This window comes from Macaca nemestrina, chromosome 12, assembly GCF_043159975.1.
Source record: "Macaca nemestrina isolate mMacNem1 chromosome 12, mMacNem.hap1, whole genome shotgun sequence".
In the NCBI taxonomy this organism is placed as follows: Eukaryota; Metazoa; Chordata; class Mammalia; order Primates; family Cercopithecidae; genus Macaca; species Macaca nemestrina.
Window position 1 is genome coordinate 85,896,566 of NC_092136.1, and position 19,743 is coordinate 85,916,308.

Genomic DNA, 19,743 nt, shown 5'->3' on the forward strand with positions numbered 1-19,743 from the left:
CATGCTTTCTCCTCACAGTGGCAGTCCCACCTACCACTCATTCCTTGGGAAGCTCAGCTAAGCCTGGGGTAAGCTACAAAGATCCTAGCAAGGGTATCCTCATAGGTTACACATGTGTAGAGAGTGATCTCTATGATATAGGCACCACATGGTGAAGGCTAAATAATGATAATCTTGCAAGGTAGAAGAAACCCTGCAACACCCAGCCTGGTTGTCAACTCCATGCTTCCTTGGCAATCCAATAACACCCAAAGCAGTATTTACCAGGCTCTGCTGATGCTCTGCTCCCATGTTTGTTTCCCTAAGCAGACATGACTCCCCTCCCTCCTCCCATTCTTCAGTTCCAGAAGATCACACAGCATCTCCTTCTGAGGTGAATTCATAGAGGCTCAAGACTTCTGCCAGGAGAAGACCTCCAAGGCTCAGCCGGGTCATTTTAAAGCCAAGCCCCATCCCCCGGGATTCCCCCACCCTGCCTTAGCACAGGGTGGGATGAGTGCTGGGTTTGGAGTCAAACCTTGGGGAAGCCCTTTCTGCTCTGAGTCTCTTTTCCCATGTAAAACAAGGGGGTTGAACAAGATGGTACTCAGGCGCCTTCTAACCTGAATAGTCTGTGACTGGCTGCGTATGGATAAAACAAAATAAATCCAGTTCACACGCAGCCACGATGGAAGGTTGAGCAGGCACTCCCTCCCCCTACCCCCTTGGAACTTAATCATGGGATGTCCTTTCTTCATGGGATCACGGCCCCACGTATTTATTTTTCCAAATCTCCTTGTTGTCGGCAGGTAAAAGTGACGCAGAGTTTCAGGGCTGTGGACAGCAGATGTTTTCCTTCAACAGGAAGCCTGGAGGGCTGTTGTCTTTGACTGTGATTAAAGCTCCTGTTGCCTCAGGAGTTTTTAATGGAGACATACACACAGATGGGCAAGTTATTCTGACACTAAAAACCCCCATGACAGCTTCCTCCCTGCGTGGACATGTGAGATTAAAATGGTAAAAGGCCAAGCTTCCCTCTGTAACATCTCAGGCTTGCTCTGAGCAAAAGGTGTGCCCTGGGACTTCTGGGGGGAATGTCTTGCAAACGGATTCATTGAAAAAAAAAAAAAAAAAAAAGGAACTGTAGTTGGGAGATCACATAGTAAATCCATTTGAAAAGAGAAAAATCATCATCTTGCTAATGTTGGTCACTTTATAACTTTGAAAATTTTGTGTCCTGAGTTTCCTCAAATGGGTCTGGAGGGGGGCCCACCATTCCCTGGAGGGGAGGATGGTGTAAACAGTATTGCTATCTTCTGACTTGATTCTGAATGTCCGTGGGATCCTGCCTGTGTGAAACACCCATTCTCGGCCCCCATTTCCCAGTCTATAATGCAAACACCAGACCCCTTGGAGCAGTGCACCATGTTGGGCAAGGCAGCTGTGGAGCCAGAGAGCTGGGTTCCAATCCCAGCTCTGACACTTAGAGCTGTGGGACCTGAGGTAAGTAGTTGACATGTTTCAGTCTCAGTTTCCTTATCTGAAAATGGGGAGAATAATATATTGGGGAAGAACGGCTTCCTCTCACCCCCGGGGCACATACAGAGGGCAGATCAGGGCATGTTCCCTCCTCCCAGATGGGGGTACTCTGGTCCCTCCCTGACATAAGATGCAGACCTAGGGGAGGTTCTCTCCCCTCCACATCCAGGAGGGAGAGGTGATTCTAGAGGCCTAAAGCACCAGAAGAAGTAGACGCTTTGAGTAGATGTGACACACGACTCATTAAAGTGACCAATTAGGTGACAGTGTTGAAACACTGACAAGTAGAATATTCTATTCAGGCTGACCCGCATTTATCTCCTTCAGGCTCAGCAGGGTGCCTGACACCCACTAAACACTCAATAAACTTTTATTAACTAGGCAAAGTGTTCACAAAAGAATCTTAATTGAAGAAATTAGAACAAAATGACATTATGATTACACCTAGGTAATAACTACCTTTATGTATAGGCATAGAAAAATATTGAGAAGAAACACAAATGCAGCATTGTGGGAGAAATACCATTTCCTTTTTCTTTAAAATTTTGAATAATGTTCTAAATTTATTTTAGCAATAAAAATTCTGAAAATCAAGAAAAAAATCTTTACTTATAAAGCAACAGAAACTAGGCACAGGTATAACATGGGGAGAGGAGCACAAACTTGGATTTGGCTCCTAGCCCTGCCTCTTCTAGCAGATCTTCTTGGGTAAATAAAACTCTCTGGGCCTCAGTTTCCTATGCTGTAAAAAACAGGGTAATGACAGATGCTCCACTCACAGGGTTATTGCAAGGCTTAAACTGAGTGGTCCATAAAAAGGGCCTGATCCACAATTACTGCTACCTTCCAGTCATTTTTTTCTGGTGGGTTTGTTACAAGTTAGAGCCAGCTCTAAACTTCAGCGTATCATTGCTGTGTGCTGGACCTTCAATGACAAAGGATCCCAATGCATCAGCACAGCCAGCACCCTTCCAGTGGATGCAGTGGCCTCAGAATCAGACTCAATCTGTTCTAATTCTTGCCTAAAGCCAGCTTTTAGAAGGAATGAAGGTCTCAATTAAATCCAGTTGGAACACAGCAGGAGGTGTTCGAGAGGAAGAATAAAACAAAGTTTGCTGCCCTCATCCACGTCTGCAAAGAAGCATTCTGTGAGGCCAAAAGACAATTTCAGCAAAACTTAGATATCTGGCTGGGGGAAGGGCATCACTGTGCAGAGCAAAACTTGAAGACTGGTTTTGATGAGCAGCTGTAAAGCATGTATCCTGATCCAACCTCCTGTCTCCTGAGCTGGTGAGGAGACACATGGAGACCAGGCAGTTTTAGAGGTTGAAGGATGCTTAGTAACTTTCTGGTCTAGTCTCTCAATAAACTGAAAGGGAATTAAGTCTAAGGAGGTGCAGTGACTTATCTGGCTCATCATGGTACTGGAACCAAGGTCCCTGGCTTGTCATGGTACTGGAACCAAGGTCCCTGGCTCGTCATGGTACTGGGAACCAAGGTCCCAAACCAATAGTTTTCCCACTTTCTTGCCCTCCCTCATCTCATTCCTACCCCCAGGATTTCCCAGCAAGGTCTGCCCACCATTCCATCATTTGATCGTACCTGCAGATGAAGCCTGAATAAGCATCATTCCTTACTAGGATCTAAAGTGCTTGCTTTTGTTTGAAATGGGGATGCCTGGGCTGGGCATGGTGGCTCATGTCTGCAATCCCAGCATTTTGGGAGGCCGAGGCCAGTGGATCACTTGAGGTCAGGAGTTTGAGACCAGCCTGGCCAACATGGTGAAACCCCATCTCTACTAAAAATACAAAAATTAGCTGAGCCTGGTGGCGCATGCCTGTAATCCCTGCTACTCAGGAGGCTGAGACAGGAGAATTGCTTGAACCAGGAAAGCAGAGGTTACAGCGAGCCAAGATCACACCACTGCATTCTAGCCTGGGCAACACAGAGAGAGTCCGTCTCAAAAAAAAAAAAAAAAAAGAAAAGAAAAGAAAAGAAAAGAAATGGGGATGCACTGTGTTTAGGGAAGAGGAAGGCCATGTAAAGAGTCTTGGCAAATTTTCTTAAGAGAGATCACTGCAGAATGCAAATAAGAATAACTTTTTGACAATGCGAATCAAGAATTTAAAAAATGACCATTCCTTTTGCTTCAATACTTACATTTCTAGAAATTTATCCTAAGGAAATACTCAAAGATAGTAACAAAGACTCATCTGCCAAAATGGGTTTCAGAGCACAATTTATATTTTAAAAAGACTAGAAACAACCTAAGTGCCCAATTGTGGGGGTTTTCTTATGTAAATTATGATACACCAGGTAGCTATTAAACAGACACTATGGAAGAATGGTTAATGACCTGAAAGAAAACTCATGACAGATAATTAAATTTGAAAAAGAAATATAAAATACTGTATATATAATAAGAACACAACTTTTGTTTTATAAGTTCATGGGAAAAAAAAAGGCTGGGAGAAAATATACCAATATGTAAACAACGATTAGCACTTGTTGTGTGGCTGATACCTTATTTTTAACACTTCTCTGAATTGTCTCTATTTATTTATTTGTTTGTTTATTTATTTATTTATTTATTTAAGATAGAGTCTTGCTCTGTCACCCAGGCTGGAGTGCAGTGGTGTGATCTCAGCTCACTGCAAGCTCTGCCTCCCAGGTTCTCCTGGGATTCTCCTGTCTCAGCCTCCCCAGTAGCTGGGATTACAGGTGTGTGCCACCACACCCAGCTAATTTTTGTATTTTTAGTAGAGATGGGATTTCACCATGTTGGTCAGGCTGGTCTCAAACTCCTGGCCTCAGGTGATCCCACCCCGATCAGCCTCCCAAAGTGCTGGGAATACAGGCGTGAGTGACTGTGCCTGGCCTCAATTTTGAAAAGATGAACATGCACTGATCTCAAAGATAAATATCATTAAGAGGGAATCCTTGGATATTTTTTCATGTTTTCTGACACAGGGACAGAGCTGTGAATCACAGACGTGCCCATGGTGGTTCCCAGAGCAGAGAAACTCTTGGCTGGGGCCTGAACTCCTTAAACCACAAACTGCTAGGAATCGTGCAGATGGATCTCACCTACAGCTTGACTCAGTTTCTCTCAGTGGGTTTGCAGGACACTAATCTGTCTGAGTCAGACATTTTGGCCCCTGGTACTTTGAATTCTAATCCTTCCACTGGGGCAGACTGCCTTGAGAATGCTAAAAAACACAGCCCAGGGGTCACTCCTACCTCAAGGGAAATGGAAACTGCATGGGGTAATGGGGGTCAAAGAGGAAGGAAGCCGAGGCAGGGGTCATTGTGGGTATAGAGGGCCTCATAGAGGTAGAGGATCAAGGGGACCCAGGAGTGGGAGAGGGAACAGAATGGAGCTAGGGGTGGGCAACCAGGGAAGAAGGTCCTCTACTCCACAACTGTGTAGGAGGAGTGCCCTGGTCAAGGGGATGCCAAGAAAGAAATGGCCCATTGCTGTGTAGATATAACCACCCACAAACATGCTCCTCACCCTGTCCCAGTTGCCACCTTCTGGCCCCAGAGCTCCTGGCCTGGGCAGTGTGTTACCTCATTGTTGGTGCCGACATCCAGTAGCACAGGGAGGCACTGCTGTGGGTTCACTCCTCCGCACGCTGTGTACAGGGCCAGCTTGCCCACAGGGATGCCCATGCCGTAGCAGCCCAGGTCTCCCAGGCCCAGGATGCGCTCCCCATCAGTCACCACCACGGCCTGAAAAACAGCAGGGCACCATCAATCAGGGACAGCACTTCCCGTGACAGAGTGCTCATTTTAGCAGCCCCGGCCCATCAGGCTTGGCGACTGGATGCCCACCGACTTTGCCGGTGTGGAAGAGTTTGTCTGGGATAAGGCCAGAGCATTTATTCACCTGCGGGTGGCCGGTCCTTCCTGGCAGGCTGGTGAGAAACCCTACTGAGAGGAGATGACAGAGAGATGCCTGCCTTGCATTCTGAGCTTCAGGTGGGGGCTGCAGAAACAGCTAGAGGGAAACCACATCAAGTCACTTCACTCTTCCTCAAGGAAACTAAACAGACACTCTCAGCCTGAGACTTGGGGTAGTGGGAAGGGAAGGGCATAATTAAAGGAGAAAATGAAAAATAAGTGTTCATGCTGCTGCTACAGCTCCAGGATTTAGAGGCTAATCTAAATGCTCTCCGACCTACTCCTGGATTATGAAAAATCCGACTTGCAAAGAACAGGACTCCTTGTGACATCTTCTAGGATCATTATTGCACATGAAATCAGGAAGAGTTTCAAGCTGCACTGGGATTTACCTTTTGCATTTGGCAAAGAATTGCTGATGTACTAGATGTCGTGCTACTTCAAGGCTTACCTACTGTGAATTAATAGATGTGAATGAAGCTGATGGTGATGAGAGGAATAATTGTATTATTATAATGGTTATTCTTTTATTCATGTAATGCATATTTATGAAGCACATACTTTGCATAAGACACTGACAAATTCTGGGGGAGCTTCAGTTTGCACATCTACAAAAACAAATATGCACGGACCCAGTCCTTAAAGGATTAATGGGCCAAAGGAGAGATGGAATGTGTATATTAATAATCATGATTCTGGGAGGGAAGCCGGACAGCAGCAGAATAGCATACAGGGTGGCAGAGATTAGAAGATGGGAAGGTAACCCTTCATGGGTGAACGGACCCACATGCCCTACGTTGGACAGGTGGAGATTGTGGGGCATGGGTCAGGAGAAGGGCATTTGATACAAAAGAAAGTTAAAATCCAGGGTGGAGGTGCTGGGGGTGGGGAGAATGTAGGGTGTGTTTGGGGAACGAGGAGGTGTAGGTTGCAGGAAGGGAAAGAATGGAAAGTCAGGCAGGAGTCAGACTGAAAGGCCCTGAATGTCTGGCCAAGGAGAGCCCCACAGGGTAACCGTGAAGTTGTTTGTAGGCCACTCTCACCTGCTCACCAGCGCCAGCTCTCTCTATCTCTAAAACAGTTAAGTTTATAGGTCCCTCATCCCTTCATTGGAACCTGGCTTTGAATCTACTCTAGGCTACAGGTGTCCTGATGGGCTCTGGGCACCATAGGGTTTGGTTAAATCCATGAAGGTACATTGCTGGGCATTGGGGGTAAAGAGATGAAGATCCATTCTTTCCCTGGAAGAGTTTATGATCTGGTACCCAAAGGGCTTATGGTTTCTTCTCACTTCTATTCTCTCTTTTAGTGGAAATGGGTGTAGACAGTTTTAAAAACACTCCTCTGCTTCTGGAAAGGGGTCTCTGGAGAGTGCAAGAGATCCATGAAAATCATGATATTCTCCCTTAGATTGCTCGACTGCCTCTTTGGAGAGTGCTCACAGACTGCATCTCATGTGACCCTCCCCATAACTTGAGCAGGTAGGTGGATCTGAGGCTGTTATCTCTGCTTCACAGTGAGCAAACAGAAACCTTTATTTCCTCCATATATTTGTTAAGTGTCGGCCACATGCCAGGCACTGGCTGGATGTTTCCACATCAGTTATCTTAAAAGATTAGGTGACTTAGCAAGGTCATCTTGCTAGTGAATGTGACAGGGCAAGGTTCCTGGTTCAGGGCTCCTTCTACCACCCCACTGGCTGGGGTAAAGTGCCTGTGATCTTGGCAAAGTCCTGCCCTGCTTTGGCGCCACCCTCTCTGCAACCTGCATCTGACCTCCTCTTGGTAGCTCTCCCTGTTGGAGACTATGCCCTCATGCTGCCCCTGGGTGTCCAAACTCGGGGCATTTCTCTATCGTCTCTCCTAATTAGAGCTTCCTTATTATGGTTCCCATTCTCTCAGAATCCTTCTCTGTGCTGAAGGGGCAGTGAGTGACATGAAGTTAAACGGAGGAAATCTGCTACTCCAGGCTGTTATCCCCACAACCCTAGGATGGGACAGGGCTCTGCAGTGGCACTCTCCCAGCCTGGACATGCCCCAGGGCATTCTACTGCATGCCCAGCTCCTCTGAATGAGTGTCTCACCTCCATCTACTGTCCACCCACAATCTTAGCACGGTTATAGTTGAGTTATTGCAACAGTTTCACAACGGGACTGCTTACCTCTCACCTTCCTTCCTTCCATTCTCTCCTGCTAACCAATGTCGGATTCATTGTGTCAAAAGCCCATTTTCATTATGCCATTCCCAGGCTCAAAGACCTTTAGTGACTTTGAACTGTCCGTAGAATAGAGTCCAAAATACTTAACTCTTTAATGACCTGAATCCAACTGACCTTCTGAAACTTATTTCCTGCTACACATCTGTACACAATTGCCTTCTCTGGCTGTGCTGGCCTTCTCATTCTTCCCAGACACACTCTGAATTTGCCTACCACCTCTCCATCTCAACCTGTCTATTCCTTTCTCCTGGAGGGTTGCTCTCCCCATTCTTCAGCAGCATAAATTCTGCTCATTATAATCTACTGAAATTTCTCCTTCCCCTGAATTGCTGTATCTACCACATACCCTTCCTGTCCATTTGCCTGCCTTTCGCAAGCATGTGTTAAGGACCCACTGCCTGCCAAGACCTGCACAAGGTGTTATTTAATCCTTTGATGGTGAAAGCAGCTGGGTTGTTATTAACTTTGTTTTAAAATGCACATTTTATCTCACCAAACAGCCTTAGTGGTTAATGGCAGGTGCTTTGGAATCTGATAACCAGTTTTTGAATCTAGGATCCTTGATGATGTGCCATGTGTAATTTTAGATAAATAGATAACTATTCTGAGCTTCAATTCTCCATAAAATGGGTATAATAATAATAATACTTAACTCCTCAGGTTGTTGTAATGATGAAATATAATAATATATGTCTCATTTTAACCTGGTGCCTTGTATAAAGTAAGAATGATGAATAAGGCCGGGCGCGGTGGCTCACGCCTGTAATCCCAGCACTTTGGAAGGCCGAGGCGGGCGGATCACAAGGTCAGGAGATCGAGACCATGGTGAAACCCCGTCTCTACTAAAAATAGAAAAAATTAGCCGGGCGCAGTGGCGGGCGCCTGTAGTCCCAGCTACTCGGGAGACTGAGGCCGGAGAATGGCGTGAACCCAGGAGGCGGAGCTTGCAGTGAGCCGAGATTGCGCCACTGCACTCCAGCCTGGGCGACAGAGCGAGACTCCGTCTCAAAAAAAAAAAAAAAAAAAAAAAAAAAAAAGAATGATGAATAAATGGTTGCTGCTCTTATGATTGTAATGATGATGATTATTTAGGGCAAAGATTATATCTCAGACTTTGAAATTATTTCTGATCTCTCCAGTTTAACATTAAACACAGAAAGACCATGCAATAATTATCTGTTAAATGAATGAATGAAAAAGAAACCAAGGGGAGACCATGGCAAATGCAACATTTAAGAAAGTCTGGCCATGTGAAACTTAACAGCTTTAACCTTGGCATCCTCATCCATTGCTATGGCTCCTACTGTCCTCTCTAAGTAGATGACACCTATAGATAACTGTCTGCTGGACATTGCCACTCGAATGTCCAGTACTCTTCCCAAATCCCACAATTCCCTAACCAAAGGAATCCTCTTTTCCCTCTTACTCCTTTTGATCCTTTTTACTCTGCTGTCCTCCTGCTCTGTTACCCTGTATCTTCCAAGTTCAAAAACGTCCAGTCTTCTTTGATTCTTCTCTGTTAGTCAACCACAGCCAATTGGTCACCAAGTTCTGCTGATTGTGCCTGCTCCCTATTTTAAACATCTGTTCCATTATCTTCATATTATTGCTACTGCCTCGGATCGGATCATCCATCTTCACTTGAGCCACTACAGTGTTCTCCCGACTCCAGTTCTCCTGACTGGTCTCTCTACTGGATTTTCCCCGTTCCATTTCATTTTTTCCGAAGCACACCCAGATATATCACTTTTTTTGCCCCCAGATCTCTAATGGTTCCCAATGTCTGTAAAACAAAGCCCAAACATCTTAGACTGGCACCTAAAGCCTTCCATGGGCTAGGCGCAAGCTGCCCTTTGAATTTCCCCTTTATTCTTTCCATGCTCCATCCAAACTGAAATATTTCCAATTTTGCACAAGGCTTGTACTTTCTTGGATACATGCTATTTTACTTCTCAATTTCTTTATCTCCTTGATACAAATCTTACCACCCTTGCGTGTTTCAAGGAACAGTTCAAAAAGCATTTCCTTCCATGAAGCTTCCCTTCTGAATTTTATCACTTCCTTCTCTGAATTCCCACAGCATTTTCCTCACCTACAAAACCTATCATTCTCTTCCTTGTATTACAGTTGTACATTTCCTTGTGCTTCATGGTAGCTTGAAGCTCTTCTGGGGCCAGTAATGGGTTGTGTCATCTTTGATTCATCAGCACTTAACTTGGTGTCTGTAATGTGATAGGCACTCACACATGGCGGGCAATGTGATAGATCCAACAGAGAGAATAAAGTGTCTTCGGCACTGAACAGAGTTCAGACCTGCTGTGGATTAACAAGTTCAGAGAGAAGACACTGCACCTTGGTTTTCATAACTTCAATGGACCTTATGCTGGGAGCCACTAGTTCTGTAAATTGTCAAAAGGCTGAGGGCAAACCTGGGCAGCATCCTTGAGCTTTAAAGCCAAGCAACCTTTTCTAGAACAACAGAATCCCATTTTCCTTGTTTGGAAGAGTTTTATAATTCATAACTCCCCTGTCTCTCTGTGACTATGGGGAGGTTTGGGGAATGCTGTGCCATATTCTTCCTTTGCCCACCTGCCTCAGACCTAAGGCCTTTTCTGAATTATTGCCCACACCCTTTAGTTTGGGTGGACCCAATGGGACTGACCCAAGACTGACCTGATGATCAAATGTCTTGCTTGCTCTGGAGCTTCCTTGGACTTGTAGCTATAGTCATAGCTACAGGCGTTGCCCACAGCACTGTTTATACAACCCTCTTCTTCCTCTTCCTTTTGTTTCATCCTTCCTTCTCATCTTTCCTTTTATCCTCCTCCTCCTCCTCTTCTTCTTCTGCTTCTCCCTCTCTCTCTTTCCACAACAAAAATAATGCACACTTCTTAGTTTCAAATCTTGGTTCCACCCCTCCCTTGCAAAGAACCTAACCTCTCAGCTTCCTTGTCTAGAAAATGGGGATAACAATAGTCCCTACCTCTTACGGGGTTGCCATGAAAATTCAATGAGTTAATCTATGTAGAGCACTTGGCATCATACCTCATGAGATGGATACGATCATGTGCTGCCCAGATCCTCCTGCAGGAATGAAAGAGTTATTTTCCCAGCTGTATCCTTGGATATCAGCCCACTTAGGGGAATTTCCTCTACTGAAAAGAGCCACCTTGCCCAAAGCCACACCTCCTTCCAAGGGCAGCCCAATACAGGAATCTAAAGGTCCACTCCGCTGCCTCACTTCTGGATGCCTTTGAAGGGCCATCCCAGCTCCAGAGCCTCGTCAGGGGCTCAGCGGAACCTTGCTTGAGATCTTACTGCAGCCCAACCTCTCCTTCTGCTCTATCCTGTTTCTTTCCTTCCCACAAGTGTTGACCGACACAAGAGCACCCCCGAATACGTCTCTGAGACTGTTTTTCGGGAATTCTAACCTGAAAATAAGCACAGAGTGGGCTTTAACACGAAGTGGGCCAATGCATGGTAGGTAGGCACTTGGCATGAGCAATCTGCTCTAAGTGTAAAAACCTAAGTGCCTGTTTACAGAGGATGTACCCAGTAGCAGAGGAGGATCCCTTGGCTCTCAGCACCTCCTCCCGCGAAGCTCCTGGGACTGGGGTGAGGGAGAGATTTAGGAGCTTGGGAAAACTGTTAGGGAGGAGGCTATTCTCAGCTGGACCTTCCTATAGGCTCCAGGCAGTGGCCAGTGTGGGAAAGAGTCAGAAAAGCAGTTCTCACTCCTTTTTGTGATTTACGCTGGACAGCTCAAGGCAGCCTGGCCTGGCCCGCCCCCTCCTTCCTGAAAAGCAAGGCCCACAAAACTTCGTGGTCTCCCCAGCCCTGGGCTTTGGCCCCATTTCCCTCGCAGCCTACTTTTCTTACACTGCAGTTTTCAACTCTACTTTCTTGCTGGGAAACCATAGAAAGTCATTTTTTACATTCTGAGTCGATTCAGAAGCTCCTCTAAACCACTCCTCTTCTCTAGGCAAGCAGCTAGCAACAGGTCTAAAGATACGTATACCTTGAAAAACTCTGTCTCCCCGACTTAGCAGATGCTAGAGAAGTGATTTAGGACCACAGCTCTGGGCTGGGCACCAACACTTAATTGTGGGTAACCTCAGACAAGTCACTTAACCTCAGCTTGCTCATCTGACAAAAGACACAACCCTATACAGTCTTTGTTTTTTTTATTTTTTTTTTGAGACAGGATCTCACTTTCTCACCCAGACTGAAATGCAATGGCCCGATCTCCACTCACTGCAACCTCTGCCTCCCAGGCTCAAGTGATTCTCCTGCCTCAGCCTCCCGAGAAGCTGGGACTACAGGTGCGTGCCACCACACCCAACTATTTATATTTTTAGAAGAAACAGGGTTTCACCATGTTGACCAGGCTGGTCTTCAACTGCTGACCTCAGGTGATCTGCCCACCTCAGCCTCCCAAAGTGCTGGGATTACAGGCATGAGCCACCATGCCCGACCCTTTGTTGTTTGTTTGTTTGTTTTTTAGACAGAGTCTTGCTCTGTTGCCCAGGATGGAGTACAGTGGCACAAGGCTCACTGCAACCTCCACCTTCTGGGTTCAAGTGATTCTCCTGCCTCAGGCTCCTGAATAGTTGGGACTACAGGTGCCTGCCACCATGCCTAACTCATTTTTGTGTTTTTAGTAGACATGAGGTTTCACCATGTTGGCCAGGCTGGTCTCAAACACCTGACCTCAAGTGATCCGCCTGCCTTGGCCTCCCAAAGTGCTGGGATTACAGGCGTGAACCACGCCCACCCGGTCTCACTCCTACACATTCTTCAGGACCCACATTGAGGGTTTCAGATGTCCTTAGTCCAACTTCTCCCAGTGACTGTGGGAATAGAATTAAGTAGTGAAGGAGAGGTTCTGCATCAGTTCCCAAGTGCTATGAAAGAATAATGAGCAGAGATTCCCTACCTAGGTAGGGAGACCTTCCTCTCCACTTGCTAAAATAACTGGAAAATACACATCAGAAAACAAGAAAGACTGTGGCTTGGAAGTTCTAAACCTTTGAAAGGGCACCCTGGGGGTGGGGGGAGAGGAACCTCCAGATAAAGGCCAGTGAGTATGGCAAGGAGGGGTCCGGGGTAAGCCACAGGCAGTCCAATCAGCTCCAGTGGACCTATTTACATGCCAAACTACAGGCCCAATATTCAGAGCTCCTGGCTTTTCCAGAGAAGCCAGAAATCCAAGTCCTTGGATATATATTTCTCATGAAATCTCTTGATTTAAAAATATTGCCTACAAATTCAAAATGTTAGAAAACCACTAAGAGCCAAATCAAATATGTCTAGGGGTCAAATCGTTTGATTGCTCATTTGTGGCCTGTGATTCCCAGGTAAGGCAGCCCCCTCAGGCCCTGCCTGCACTGCTGTTTGGGCTATAGCTGCCTCCACCACCTCCAGTGATGACAGTATCCATTCAAGTGCCCTTTGATGTGTATAGACTTTATCACAGTTAATCCTCACAATAGGAAAGCAAAGCTCAGAGAGAATATCGGCACACGCAGCAGGTAAGTGAAGCTTCAAGGCCAGAATCCGGGGCTGTCTTATTGCAAAGCCTGGTCTGATTCCCCTACACAGTCACTGGGACTGATCTCCAGGTTTCTTCAAAGTGAGACAGGAATAAAGGATGGAGGTGGTCCCAGGCACTCACCTGTGTACTCTGCGGTACCACAGGGTGGGGGGGGGCAGCCAGTCACCTGTCTGCTCCTTGTCCTCTGGGGTCCTCTGTTTGGCAGCACAGATGCAGTGTACTGTCACTGTTTCTGGATCAGTCTTTCTAACTAGACTTTGAGCTCCTTGAGAATGGGCCTGTATACATTCTCTGTATCTGAACCTCCAGGGAGCTCTTCCAGAGTAGATGTTTTCTAAAAGATGGTTGAATGCAACTGAATTCAGTATCACGGGCCCAGATCTGCTCAGGCAACTTAACATTCTCCTTAGAGGCTCTGGATGTCTCTCTTATTTGGAGACTGCTGGAGTCCTACCTCTTCCAGGATGCCCAAAGCCCTGTTTCTCTTCCTCTAGAATCACAACAGTTGTGGCCACCATCTCTTTGGCAATTAGCGTTCAGTATTTGGAAGGTTCTCAAAATATGTTATTAAGTCAATAGCTATTTAGCTCCTAAGGTTCTATTTTGAATTTACATCTTGGTTTCTTAACCACAATATGAGGCAATTTGAGGGCAGGGTCCATGTTTTTCTCATTTTGCATCCCTCACAGCAAGGCCCTTGATACAGTTGTGCTCTGATAAGAGGAACAATTGAAACCTGAAATCCAGTCCATGATCCCCTCACCAAGTCCCTGTGTCAGCTTGGAGGAAAGGGTGCCTTTTTGTTAAACAGAGGTACCTTTTCATCATTCTTTCTAGTTCCTCATAATTTGCACAAAAGCACCAAATATATTAGTGGAGAACCTCCCAGCACAGTATCTGTGACATGGAAGATGCTCAGTATGTCTATCAGCTGAATTCATTCAACTCTGTAGGCATCTACTGAGTGCCTCCTATGTCCAAGGTTTCCCCATGGTTGAACTGTCCAGGAAAGTGAGTGAAAGAGGTAACTTTACAGGACCCCAGCAGCATATCCACTAAGATTAGTCCATCCAGTAAGCTGGCTTCCCTTAATGTCCTCAAGGTTTTATTATAGATTCATGCTAGACATGCTCTGGAAATTTGCTTCTCTGGGCCTGGGACCAAAACCTGCAGGGCCTGCAGGACATATAACTGAAGTTGAAGCAGATAAGCAGGAGGGAGAAGCACAAGGCAAAATGATACCCAGACACAGACGCAAAAAACGAGCGAGGATTAAAGTCCCAGGGCCTTGGCTGTGGCTCGAGCCTGGCTCCTGAGGGCCAAGGTTCTGTCCCCAACCTGGTCTGTTTTTAAATAATATCATTCCCTGGAGAGAGCCAGGAGTGGGTGGGACACAAAGAGAGGTAGATAGAAAGAGGTGTCCAGTGGAGAAGGGTGGAGGGGCTCAGGGAATGGGCAGGGAAAAAGAGAGAGAGGTACATGGTTCTCTCGTTGGCAGCAGAGACACAGTGTACTGTCATTGTTTCCGGATGAGGCTTTCTAACTAGACTTCGAGCTCCTCAAGTATGGACCCATATACCTTCTCTGTATCTGAATCTCCAGGGAGCTCTTCCAGAGTAGATGTGTTGGAGTACCAGGCAAGGCAGGGTGATGTGAGCACTCATTGGCCCTGAGAGTTCCTTGTACTATACTTGGTCAGCACCAACACCTCCCCAGCTCAGGTGCCAAAAATGCCCTCACCCACCAGCCAGTGGATGTTCTGCATTTTTGCCTCACCCATTTTGTTTTGGAAGCAACAGTGATCTTAGATACCAGAACCCCTCAAACTCCTCCATAGATATCTCTATAGCAGGAGATCTGGGGATTTAGCCAGAGGCTAATACATTTCTACAAATTTGCATGTTTTATATATAAAAATTAATATCACTAGGCATGGTGGCTCATGCCTGTAATCCCAGGACTTTGGGAGGCCTCGATGGACAGATCATTTGAGCCCAGAAGTTCAAGGCCAGCCAGGGCAACATGGTAAAACCCCATCTCTGCAAAAAAAAAAAAAAACACACACACACACACAAAATTACCCAGGCACAGTGGCCCACACCTGTAGTCCCAACTATGGGGGAGGCTGAGGTGGGAGGATCACCTGAGCCCAGGAGATTGAGGTTGCAATAATCCATGACTGCACTCCAGCCTGGATAACCAAGTGATACTCTGTCTCAAAAAAAAAAAAAAAAAAAAAAAAAAAAAAAAAAAAATTAAGGCAACTTTTGCATTCTATAATGTATATTGTTTGGTATATAGAAATGTTTTCTTCTTAAATTTTTGAGTAAAATGGATGCTCCTGGAAGAAGTGGCAGGTTTATTTTGTCACTCTACATTTATGTCCCACATCCCCACCCCCCACTGCTGTGTACACCCGGGGTACACGTACCCAAGTGTGAAGATATTGTCCATCATAGGCTTTTACTCTTGGTGCAGAATGTCCTCACTCCACAGCCTAGTCTCTCCACTACCTAACTGTCCACAGCCTACCCCTAAATTCAAGGCCTAGCTCCACTGTCACTTCCCCCATGAAGTCATCCCAGAATCTCCTCAGGCTAAAAATCATCATTGCCTCTAGAAGAACACCCTCAGTTCTTTTCGTGTACTTTATTTATCTCTGGACAAGTACCACCTTGTTAGCCTTTTGTGCCTTTGGCTTATTTTCCGCATCACATGTCAGCTACTTGAGAAGAGGGTCTATGCCTGATTTCTCTCTGTATCTACTATGGAAACTGGCACCATATATTTAGCAGGGACTCAACACATGCTGAACATATCTTCAGACTAATAATCACAATAATGAAGGGCAATGTCACATGGATGCCTGGTTCATGCAAACCTCTGCTCTGTGGTGTGTTTGTACTTGGCTATAACAGGTCTGTGGCTTAGGAATGGGTGGTAGTATGCTGCCTTCAGTGTCATAATGGCTCATTTTATAGCTGGAAATGACTCTGGTTCAGGCTGGAAGGATTCACCCAACAATGATTAAATAGCAATGAAAACGGGATCATACCTTAATATTGTCTTCTGGCCAAGAGTTCAGCATTGTTGCAAGATGGCCCTTGTCATGAATGGTGATGAACAGTCCACTAAAAGAAACAAAACATGTACACACAGAGAAACCAGGCAGTCAGACTAGGAACTGAGCAAAGTCCATAGTACTAGGTAGTCTCCTGCCCAGAGCCCCAGCAGTTTAGAGGGTCATCCTCAGGCTTTCTTCCAATTGCTTCTCTCCACAGGTCAAGGAGTCCATGGGGCCAAGGAGTGTGCCTGCCTGGAGCCTGTGCTCCCCAGAGTCTGTGCCCTTCTTTCCTTCCTCTAGACCAATACCCAGGATACCAGAATTCCCTGACCGAATGGCCCCAAGGCTGATTCCAGGGACTGGAAGAGGGACAGCCTCTTCTCCAGGTCCCTTCTCCCAAGTACAGACCACACTGCAGTGGCTGGATCCCTAGGGCTGAGTCCATGACTGAAACTTGGACGTGTGAGTTGGGATGTTCAGACACATGTGCATGAGGTTCTTGCAGTGGGGGATGGAGTTGGGGATAGGAAGAGAGGTGAGTGACAGTCTTGAGCTACTCCATCATCACACACACACACACACACACACACATACACACACACACACGCGCGCGCGCGTGTGCTGCGTGTATGAAGGCAATGGGGGTTGGCCAAGAGCAGACAGATACTGGAGGGGAATCAAGCTTTGAAAGCAGGAATTATACCTTTTGGGATTTGCAAGTTTGCAGCTTTTTGCCTGAAGGCAGTCCAATCTGCAGGCAACTTGGGGCAACAGAGGCCAAAGTCTTAATAGCTAGAGGTATCAGATAATAGAGCTGGGGCTAGAAGAGAAGCCAGGAAATGAAGAGGGGGTGGATTCTGGAAGGGGACAAGCCACAGAAAGGATAAACTCCCAAATCTACCCAAATTATTGGCTGACCACTAAACTATGTACACACAGGGGGACTGGCAAAAAATAAGTACAGCTGGAATCTGAAAGAACCAAGCAGAGATTTCAGTTATTGCTGATTAGGAGAGACAGAGTTGGGAATTTGAGTCCAGCCAAATCAACTCCCTCCTAGAACAAACATTACTCATCTGAGAAATAAAACAGAATCCAGAGTCCATAGAATCTAGGGTACATTGAAGTCCATTATAATATTCTGCTTACTTTATATATGTTAGAAATTTTCCATAATAAAAAAATTAAAACAAAATAAAACAACTACAAAAACACCACTGAACCCCAAACTGTTCTTGGCCTCCATATTTCTTGCCAGGACTGTTCTTTCACTCTCCTCCCTTCCATTGCAAACTTCCTAAAAGTATTGCCTACACTAACTGCTTCCATTTGTTCATCTCCCATTCATTCCTCAACCCACTGCAGCGTATCTTGTCTCAACATCATGCTGCCAAAACTGCTCTTGCAAAGGCTACCAATGACCTTCATATTCCTAAATGCAATGGACACTCATCAGTCCCCATTTCCTTTGTCTTCTTGGTAGCATCCAACACTTTTCATCACTCCCCTACCCAACTTTTGTCTTTTGTGACTCCATTTTCTTTGAGTTTTCCTCCTACTTCTCTGCTGCTCCTTCTCAGTCTCTTATGTTGGGTAAGTCATCCAGCCATTATGCATTAAAGTTCCTCAAAAATCTGTACTATCCCACTTTTTTTCTTACTCTTATTCTTTCTATTTGTGATCTTATCAATACCCAAGGCTTTTGGCCAATGACTCTCAAATATCTATAGATCAGCGTTTCTCACCTTTGGCACTATTGACATTTTGGGTTGGATAATTCTTTGCTGTGAAGGGTGTGGTTGTCCTGTACATTGCAGCATGTTGGCAACATCCTTGGCCTCTACTTTCCAGATACCAGTAGCACCTCTCACTACATTGTGACAACCAAGAATATCTCCAGACATTGGCAAATGTCCCCTGGAGGAAAAAAATTATCCCTGATTTTAGAGCCACTGCACTAGACCTTTTATTTAACTGCCTACCTGACATTTCCCTGTGCATACCTCAAAGGTACTTCAAACTTAGCATGTACCAAAACAAATTTATCATCTAATCTTCCATCATTACGACTCAAATACAAGACAAAACAAAGACTCAAGACAAAACTGATTCTCTTTCCTACTCCCTTTCTCAGTGAATATTTCCCCTTACATATCTAATTTAACAATTCCAAATCATCCTTGATGGTCTCCTCCCTTCGTTTATACAACCCATTGCCAAGTTCTTCATTTGTACTTTCTCAATAACTCCTGGTTCAAACACTTCTTTCATCAGTAACACTACCTCCTTTATCCAGGCTTCCAATATCTGTTGCCTGACGTGCTGCAATAACTTTGTAACATCCACTTTTGCCTCTCTCCTATTTTCTATATGCTAGTGAGAGTGATGTTCTTGAAATCAATGACTCATTGTTTTACTTCTTGTGCTAAAAATAGAATAAAGACCAAAGTCCTCAACATGCCTACAGACTCTTGTCTGGCTCTTGCCAACTTCCTTACTTCATCTTGTTCCACTCCTCTTCTCACTCCATATTCTTCAGCCACACTGGTCTTTTTCCATTCCTTTATGTGCCATGTTCTTCCTACCCCAGTGCTACTTTGAAATCACCTTTGCAAAGATTATGACAGTGAGAGAAATCTAGCATGGCTGTCTTCATTTTGCTTCTAGTCTTGCAGGTTGGCTGTCCTCACTGATTATTGGGCGTGGGGCCAGGCTAACCATGGGAGGAATTTAGTTTTTAATTTAACTTTGAAGCAAGTGTGATAATAGTGTCTCCCTGAAATTGATCCCTTCTGTGTTCAGTTTTGTGGGCTGAAACTGCCTTTGTAAGACTAAGGAAAGGCCACAAGATTAGGATTATGGAATGGGCCTGACCTCTGCTAAAACGTAGGCATAGTTTCTATAATCCCTTACTGCTCAGCAGCCATGTGGCTTGAGGTCACAAGATTTTTGACTTCCCTAGTTGTTTCTATAGATAACATCACTATTGCAGGACCTAAGATTGGTCTTTTGAGATGTTTTTCAGATTTTTGCATTCTGGCAACCAACTGACCCCACCAAGACCCATGACTCATGACTCAAATGGTCCTGTGGCCCCTACCCAGAGGTGGGCTCAGTGCACAAGAACCATTTTCCACACTCTTATCATTCCGTCCCCAATCAATCAGCAGTGCCCATTCGCTAGCCTCCTGCCCACCGAATTATCCATAAAATCCCTAGCTTCTGAGTTCTCAGGAGGCTGAGTCACTCCCTCCTCTCAGCTGCCTTGTGTTAATTAAACACTTCCTTTACTGCAATACCATGGTCTTCGTGAATTGCTTTTGTCTGTACGGTGGGCAAGAAGAACCCATTGGGCAATACAAGTTCACATACCATTCCTTCTGCCTAATACACATGCTTCTCCTCACTCTTTAGTTAATTCATACTCATGCTCTTGATAACTTCCAATTCAAAGTAGAGGCTCTCTGCTATATGCTCTTAAAGTAC

At 45.5% G+C, this 19,743-nt stretch overlaps 1 protein-coding gene across 4 annotated transcripts in view; it reads right to left on the reverse strand.

The window, feature by feature from the left end:
- Positions 1 to 19,743, reverse strand: part of LOC105468872 (malic enzyme 3) — a 223,741-nt gene that overhangs the window by 56,399 nt on the left and 147,599 nt on the right. For all 4 annotated transcript variants that reach the window (XM_011719348.2, XM_011719349.2, XM_011719350.2 and 1 more), the window contains 2 exons: positions 16,249 to 16,324; positions 5,089 to 5,250 (listed from right to left, as the gene is read on the reverse strand). In XM_011719348.2, coding sequence (XP_011717650.2) covers positions 5,089 to 5,250; positions 16,249 to 16,324 — 238 coding nt within the window. The remainder of the gene's footprint in view (positions 1 to 5,088; positions 5,251 to 16,248; positions 16,325 to 19,743) is intronic.